The sequence below is a fragment of the Pinus tabuliformis genome, chromosome 8 (genome assembly GCF_031772625.1).
Source record: "Pinus tabuliformis cultivar Carrire ecotype Pingquan chromosome 8, CPIR1, whole genome shotgun sequence".
In the NCBI taxonomy this organism is placed as follows: Eukaryota; Viridiplantae; Streptophyta; class Pinopsida; order Pinales; family Pinaceae; genus Pinus; species Pinus tabuliformis.
In genome coordinates, this window is record NC_142294.1 from 110,038,280 (window position 1) to 110,047,076 (window position 8,797).

The following is an 8,797-nucleotide window of genomic DNA, read 5'->3' on the forward strand; positions in this document are numbered from 1 at the left end:
CAAAAAATGAGCTTTTATTCAAAATGTAGATGAAAAGATATCAAATCACATCCAGCCGCTCTTAACATAAATTCCTTTAAACTTATTAAATATGCACTAAGATCTTTTACCATTGCCTTTATTACTGATTTAAACTACTGCATCGCAAACGAGAAGGGTAAAACTTTAAGGTAGCGAGTTTAAAGTATGAAATGTCGATTATGCGATTACAATAAGATTAATGCAATATCACAAATCATAATATTGCATTTTTGGTTGTGTGTTTTTCTAGAGTTTTTTAGGATTCTGCCAGACACGAGGTGAGAAACATACTTTTCATTGTTTAGAGCGCACTCTGCTTAAATGAATAATTATTGCGTAAAGTGCCTTTTTACTAAGCGTCGGACTTAACTTGTAGTTTATAGAAATTATTTTTATCAGGTTCGGGTTCTATCGCGCTTCGCAAACTTTTGTAGTTCACAAGGTTGGGTTTTAAGTAAAGTGCCATGATATGATAAGTCTTGGCTTTCTCTACCGCAATATCACATTTCACATATTCCAACAAGCTTTGTGAGTTTTGTTTTTTGTGAAAGCCGATATGCGATTGCGATATGTGCTTCATTTCACAAGAAATGCCTTAAATCTTAGCTTTAAATAGAAAGTTTAATGATATACTAAGTTTATTACGGTGATCCCTTCCATCGCAATTCATAGATCCTAGTTTTTAATTAACCTTTGATACACTTAGTCCAGTGATATGCGATAAAACGAGAATTTTTAACCTTAAAGGGATTTGACTTGATATCTTAATTTATTTCTAAAACTTTAAAAAGAAAACGCTTAAGTGCTAAGTTTTTCTTGGAGGATTTTTTATAAAGGGTCCCCATTTATTGATAGAATATTAACTATTAAATCAATAAATGGGGGGGTTGTTGAACAACACAACAGGTTCCTAGATTTAGTTGGGGCACCACAAAGTGGTCTCCATGTGTCTCCAACTGCTCAAATTGGCTTCCTTTGCTCTAGCACTGAGGGCTTCTCATGTGCAACAAGCCCTCCCTAGTCTCTCATGGTGAGACCATCCTCATTTAGGCTTTGAGTTAGCTTCCATCCATCAATTGGTGTCAAGTCTGGCCTGGGGGCATGTTGGGTCCAGTTGTGTCATCTTAAAGAACCATCAAATCTAGTGCAAAGTGATCCAACATCCTAGGTGTAGGAGGTTCTCTAAGACACATGTCATTTGATGCTACTATAAGGAGGTCCAATATTCTCGATGCTTCACCTCTTTGTGCCAATATACTTTTTTGGAGGATCTTGATACCTATGGAGAAGATGCCCAAGACCTGAACTACTGAATCACTTGACAAAAACAACATGAATTTTAGTGAAAGAAACCAGTCATTAGGGAAAAAGATCATTATTGCATATAAGTGAACCAAAATTGAATTTCATGGGCTATTTAATACTTCAAACAAGGATCCCCTTCCAAAATCAAGATCTTGATCTCAAAATGGAATTTTGTCCCTAGGTAGGAGTGTGATGAGCCTCAGTATTGCAGCAAGAATGTTGTAACTCCCAAGGCTATCGACTTTTAATTATCAACCTGGGGTTCGTACAAACTTAAGAGGTATTGGCACTATATGTGTAGCATACAATGTGTCCTTCCTTTTTTGTCATGAGAGAAAATAAATGCTGCCTATTTGCAGGAATGAAACACTAAATTTAAAAATTCTTGTAAAGTAACATGAAATCCTCTACCTACTTATTAACACACTTTTCTTACAAAAGAACCCTATTTTAACCTTATTTGTCACATGTGATGTTTTAGCTAATCTAAGCATGAAATATGATCTAGAGAGTACTAACTTCTGTGTGCATGTGTAAATATAAAAGAACTCATTTTTAAAATCTTTTTGCTTTATAAATGCAAATGTTAATCTTTCCTTGTTCTTTAGCAGGGGAGAAAGGTATGGAGGAAGAAGGGTACAATTATTTTGATGGCTTGGAGGTCAAGTAGGGGCCTAATTCTAGCTTCAATGATGATTTTTCTCAATTTGGGCTCAAAACATACCACTTCAGAATTTCCTACAGGATGGAGTAGTTCTCCTACTAGATCCCCTGATTTACTACAGGATGTTACAAATTTACTATATGAAATTATAATTCATCGAATGACCAAGAAAACAAAATCCAAATTGGATGGGACAAATTTTGTTATTGACTAGAATTTCTTAGGTCCCTATTCCAAGTGGAATCATTCAAAAATACCTCTATTAACCCATGCTAAAAACTAGTGAGCTAGTAAATCTATAAAATGCCTACCGAAGGATTAAAAATTTAAGAGGTTGAGAGAGAATGGCTGGGGCCCTGGGTCACGGGTTAGGGTTTGAAGTAGGTTTTCCCTGGCAAGCCTGCTAGAGCACCAAAGGGCAGGGGTCTTGGCAGAACCTGGCAAAACAATACGAAAGCATACTGGAGCTCGAGGCGTAGGAAGGTAGGTGAGGCTTGTCGCAGGCAGGATGAGTCTAGAAGGGGGGCGAGAGCCCCTCCTATAAGAATGTTACAGCAGGGGAGGTGAGCAGACAGGGGCCTAACGGACCACAAGGAAGAAGGAGTAACACACCGGTCATGGGAGCGCGATGGCAGGTGGGATTGGGAGGAAAATGCCTTCCCAGAGCAGTTAAAAAACCTAGGTTTGTCATTCCTAACAACAAACTAAAGGAGTACAGGGGGTACATGAAGGATCACGTGCTGATTTGTAAATTCATAGGTGTTTGGCCAATAGAAAAAGAACTGATTAAATGGATCCACCAATGCTGGCAACCCAAAGGACACATAGATTTGAAACTAGGGGCAAAAGGATTCTTCTCAGTAATTTTTTCCAATCTAGCAGACAAAGAGAAGGACTTTGAGGAGGGGCCATATTTTGTTAATAATGCTATCTTATTCATGCGACACTGGGAACAGTGCTATAACCTAGATCAGGAAAAAATGCTGGCGGCGCCAATCTGGGTTTAGTTTTTCGGCCTTCCAATGGATTTTTGGGACCCAGAAATTTTGGAAGGGATAGGTAACTCGATTGGAACCTTTGTCAAAGTGGCTGATACAACAAGAAAAGGAAGGTACACTTCTTATGCCTGGATATGTGTTTACATGAACATCACAGAACCTCTCCCTGATTGCATAGAAGTAGAATATCATGATGAAGTATGGAAACAACCTCTGGATTATGAGCATATACCATTTAGGTGTAGGAGATGCCATGAATATGGCCACCTATTTAGATCCTACCCCCTGAACATCCCAGAGAACACCCAAGGAAATAAGAATGAGGAAGAATCAAGCAAGGAAATGGAAGGAGGCTTCTAGGAGGTCCACAGAAGAAAAAGGAATCCAAAACCATTGGGTATCCACAAGAATCCTCCGAAGGAGAAGGAAAAGGTAAACCAAAATAAATTTGCAGTTCTACAAGAGGAAGAAATGGAGGAGATATTAGTGGAAAATGGGGAAGAACCAGAAGAACCAAAGCAGAAAGAAAAAGGGAAACAACAGGTAATGACAACAATAGAGGAAGAAAGAGAAGGGGAAATTAACAAAGAGCAAATAGAGCAAAACCTGATGGAGATAGACATATATAAGGAAAATTATAGTGAAGAGGAACAAGTAATGAAAAGACTACTGCAGGAGTGGCGACACCTGGATGAGAGATTCATCCCTGAAGACCAAAAACAGCTCTATAAGGAAATGTTTCAACAGTACAAACTAAAACGAGGAACGATAGTGGTAAATCAACCAGAGCATCTTGGATCACAAGGAGGACAAGGACCGGAAACGGGAGCAACAGGCAAAGTAGGGAAGAAAAGAGGCAGAAGACCCATGAGTGAATCCATCCAAATGGTAGGAGAAATGCTCGTTAACTCAGGATGAGTGGTGCCATTATCGGAGGTATTCCACCAACCAACCAAACTGTTGAAATGATAATCATGACCTGGAATATAAGGGGTCTGAACAGTAAGGGGAAACAACGATATCTTAAAGAGTGATTGCGGAAAGATAAGCCCAGTGTTATGTTATTACAAGAAACCAAGATTAGTGAAATAAAGATGAAAGAGATTATGGGAAATTTCAAACCAAGGTATGAGGTAGTAGGACAAGATGCTGCTGGAAGCACAGGAGGTTTGGCAATACTCTGGAATCCAGAGGAAGTCAGATTCGAGGATTGGACAAGTATGCCAAGAATACTATCTGGTAAATTCAGTAACCTTGGATCCAAAGAGTGGGTTCTGCTCTCAGGAGTCTACGGTCCACACATACCAGGAGAAAGGAAAAAATTCATTGATAACATGATAAAAGTGAGAGGATTGTATCATAATATTCCATGGATAATAGGAGGGGATTTTAATATGATCAAATCCCTAAATGAGAAAAGAGGTGGAATACGCAGGATGGATGCAGACATGGAGATGTTTGGGGATACCATAAATGATCAGAGATTAGTGGATCTCCCAACCACTAATGGAATTCATACATGGAATAATAGAAGAGGAGGCAGACATCAAATTGCATCAAGACTAGATAGATTTTTAATATCAGAGGAGATAGTAAGCAGAGACATTTTCATGGAGGCAATGATACTACCTGGGATGGGATCAGATCATTGGCCGGTGAGATTGGAGATTGAACTCAAAGCCAGCCCCAAAAAGAGACCCTTCAGATTTGAAGCGTTTTGGCTTAGGGACCCTAAATTCATAAGCAAGGTGGAGGAATGGTGGACACAGAGCGAACAAAGGGGCAGAAACAGAATGCAAATGTTCCAATGCAAACTAAAGGAAATTAAGCAAAACATCAAGAGATGGAACCAACAGGAATTTGGAAACATACTGAAGGACCAACAATAGCTAACTCAGAAGATGGAAGAAATCCAACAAGAAATTATAAGAGAAGGGAGAAGCCCTGACTTAGAAGCTGAAGAAGGCAGATTGGTCAGCCAAATAGAGGAACGAAGGAAACAGGAAGAGATATTATGGCGACAGAAGTCAAGAGTGAACTGGTTGCGAGAGGGAGAAAGGAACACTAGATTTTTCCACAAAGCAATGATACAACATAGGCAGAGTAACAAAATCTTCTCTTTGAAAAATGAAGTTGGGGAAAGACAAACCCAACATGAGGAAATGGAGGAAACCCTGGTGAGGTATTTTAAAGACCTCCTAATGGAACCTCAAGAGGATAGACAGGTGGCAGTGAGCAGAATATGCAATGAGATCCCCAAGATAATAACTAGAGAGAAAAACCTTGCGATAATGAGAGCAGTCACGATAGAGGAAGTTGAGGAAGTGGTGAAAGGACTAAAGAAAAATAAGGCCCCGGCCTAGATGGATTTACGGTAGAATTCTACCAAGCAGCCTGGAAATTTATAGGAAATGACGTTGTAGCCATGGTGGAAGAATCCAGAAGGAACCAAAAGGTATGTCCAGGTCTAAATGCTACCCTTCTTTCCCTCATACCTAAATCCTCTAAGTCTGATGAACCGTAGGGTTTTAGACCGATTGCTCTGTGTAATGTTATTTACAAAATTATCTCTACAATAATTGCTAAGAGACTGAAACCGATTCTTTCTAGTATTATATCACCTGAGCAAACAGGCTTTGTAGAGGGCAGACAGATTCTAGATGGACTGATTGTATCCCAGGAAGTGGTACATTCGTTAAAATCCAAAAAGCTGGCAGGGGTGATGTTTAAATTGGACCTATCCAAAGCATATGATAGACTTAATTGGGATTACCTAAGGAAAGTAATGGAAGCATTTGGGTTCTGTAGAAGATGGGTAGATTGGATTTCAGCAATGATATCTACCCCAGTCTTTTCAATACTCCTAAATGGAACCCCGACATCCACCTTCAATGCCTCAAGAGGGTTAAGACAGGGAGACCCTTTATCACCCTTCTTATTTATTATAGCAGCTGAAGGTCTAGGACGTTACATCAAAAAAGAGGTGCAGGAGAACAAAATCAAAGGGATTAGGGCATGGGGAAATGAGATCCCGATCACCCATCAGCAGTTCGTGGACGACATTATGCTATTTTGCAATGTGTCGCTTAGGGAAGTCAAAAGGATGAAGAACATTCTGGATCTGTTTATGGAAGCCTCGGGCACTCAAATTAACAATGAGAAATCTTGTGCTTACTTCTTTAACACAACTGTAAATGTCAAATCTTATCTATCAAGAATGATGGGCTTTAGGGTAGAGGAGCTTCCAACTAAATATCTAGGCATACCTTTGACAACCAATTCCTTAAAATTGGTAAATTGGTAGCACACTATATAGAAGCTGCAAGGCAGGATAAACAACTGGGCATTCAGATCTCTAAACTTGGCAGGGAGAATAGTCTTAGTTAAAGTTATCTTGCAATCCATACCAATATACCAACTATCGGGGATGGCAGCACCGAAAGGAGCTTGCTCCAAAATGGTAGAAATAGTGAAGAAATTTATCTGGGGAGGTTCACAACAGCAGAAAAAATGGGCGCTAATGTCATGGCAAGGGATGACTAGAAAGAAGGAGGAAGGAGGCCTAGGATTGAAGGACCCTTACCTCATTAACCAAATCATGGGAGCCAAATTATGGTGGAGGTGGATGACTGGAGGAGGGGACCTCTGGAAATGGATATGGACCAAGAAGTACAACATGCTAGGAAGAACAGAGGAGATCTTGAGAAACACAGAGAAACAGAGAGGATCCAACATCTGGAACTTGGCCAGTGAGAACAGGGATCTCATCACAAAGCATGCCTTCTGGGAAATAAGAGATGGCAAAGCTGCAAAATTTTGGGATGAAGCATGGCAACAACGGGACAAATTAAATGAAAAACAAGACCTCAGAACTATTCTATAGTATTCAAAAGAAGCAAGATTAAATAGCGTGAAGGATTACTGGAATAATGACAACAATGAGGAGAACTGGAGAGTTTGGAAAAGCCCAGAAGAGTGGGGACAAACTATTGAAGAAGAACAGAGACATCACTATATGAAGGAAATGGAAACGTGGAAGATTCCAATCAGGGAGGGACCAGACATCCTGAGATGGGGTTACACAATGAAAGGTAATTTCACGGTAAAGGAGGCATATGATCTAAAGGCCGAAAAGGAATAGGAAGGAAACCAACACCTATGGAAACAAATTTGGAAGAGCAAATGGTGGCCAAAAGTGGCACACTTTCTGTGGTTAACATGCAAGGGTATAATTTTGACATGGGATCAAATACAAAGAAGAGGGATGCAAGGACCAGCCCGTTGTGAATTGTGTAAGATGGAAAATGAAAATATAGAACACCTACTGAATTCATGTCAGTTTGCACGAAGACAGTGGAACGCTATTTATGAAGCCTTCAGAAGGACGGATAGGAACCCTCAGAGCATAAAAGAGACGGTACAACAATGGGGACGTGGCCACTTTGTCAGTCTGGTCCTAAATAGAGCTTGGGGGCTAGCTGTAGGTTTCACTCTATGGATGATATGGAAGGAAAGGAATAGAAGGATATTCAAGAATGAAACACTTACACCGGAGAAGGTATGGGGAGGGATAATTGAACATATAAGAGAAACCATACTAGCAGAAGAATGGAAGCAAGAAGACTGGGACATCTTGCCGCAAGAAACTAACATCCTAAGAAAGCTTAATTTAACAAAGGAGATGGTGGGAGAGAATGTATGGAAAAAAACGAGCACAAAGGGGGTACAGTCCCAGAAGTATAGTAGACCAGCAGAAGGCTTCATCAAATTAAACTTTGATGGAGCATCCAAAGGTAATCCAGGCAATGCAGGGATGGGCGGTATCTTTAGAGACAGCCAGGGCAGGACTCGTCTGTTGTACGCAGCTTATGGAGGTATGATGAGCAACAACGAAGCAGAGCTAATGGCAGCTAGACAAGGGATGAGAATAGTGGTCAGGCTTGGATACAAACAATTAGAGGTGGAAGGGGATTCATTAATGGTAATCAACATGATGAGGAAATTATATAATGGAACGAATTGGGACAAGATTTGCCACAACTGGAGAACAACAAGTCTCATACAGGAGTTGGGTGAAATCATGAAAATATTTGATTACATCATAATCAAACATGTTAAAAGGGAAGGAAACAAAGCAGCTGATTTCCTTGCCAATTGGGGAAGTGACCCGAAATCGGGACATATGGAACGAACCTGGCCTATACATCCAAGTGATATAAGAATGGACCCGTTAAATGAAATATTAACCAAAGATGAAGAAATGGCATAATAGAAACCACCAGGAGTACAATAGGTCCCCGATCGGGGTGACAAAGGATGTAAAGTGCCATAATGGCAATGTTAGAAGAAGGACGGAGTGAGGACTGCCCATAGTAGTTTGCATGAGGGCAAGAATGAACATGGAGAGGTACTGTGATTGGTTAGGAGAAGTGGCATATGGAATGTCGGGATGAAGAGAGGTGGGAAGGACGGTGATGAAGGCAGGATGGGACAGCAGGGTGGTGGCAAGTAGTATGAAAGGGGGAGTAAGGTAGATAGGAAGGATAGAAGGAGAGGGAGAGGAAGAAGGAGCGGGACGAGGGAGCCAAGCATTCAACCAGTGTTAAGGAAGCAAATCATCGGTTATGTATATTGCTGACTCTCCGTAATTCGATTTTCCAACTGTAGAGTGATGGGGGGGGTTAGAACCAGGGGTATGGGGCCAAAGGAAGGTCTTGTTACAGGAATTCAGTTATGTACCCAATATGAGTCCTTAGGGAAGGATGAGCCTAGGAGTTTGGCTCTGAGGCAGGAGAAGGGTAAGGGCATA

The 8,797-nt window shown here is 40.6% G+C and overlaps 1 protein-coding gene across 1 annotated transcript; it reads left to right on the forward strand.

Moving 5' to 3' along the window:
• The first annotated feature begins 7,285 nt into the window (after window positions 1-7,285).
• LOC149234372 (uncharacterized) lies at window positions 7,286-8,257 on the forward strand. The gene has a single exon (XM_089368253.1). It carries the CDS (start codon window positions 7,286-7,288, stop codon window positions 8,255-8,257), a length of 972 nt encoding a protein of 323 aa, XP_089224379.1.
• Window positions 8,258-8,797: the final 540 nt, after the last annotated feature.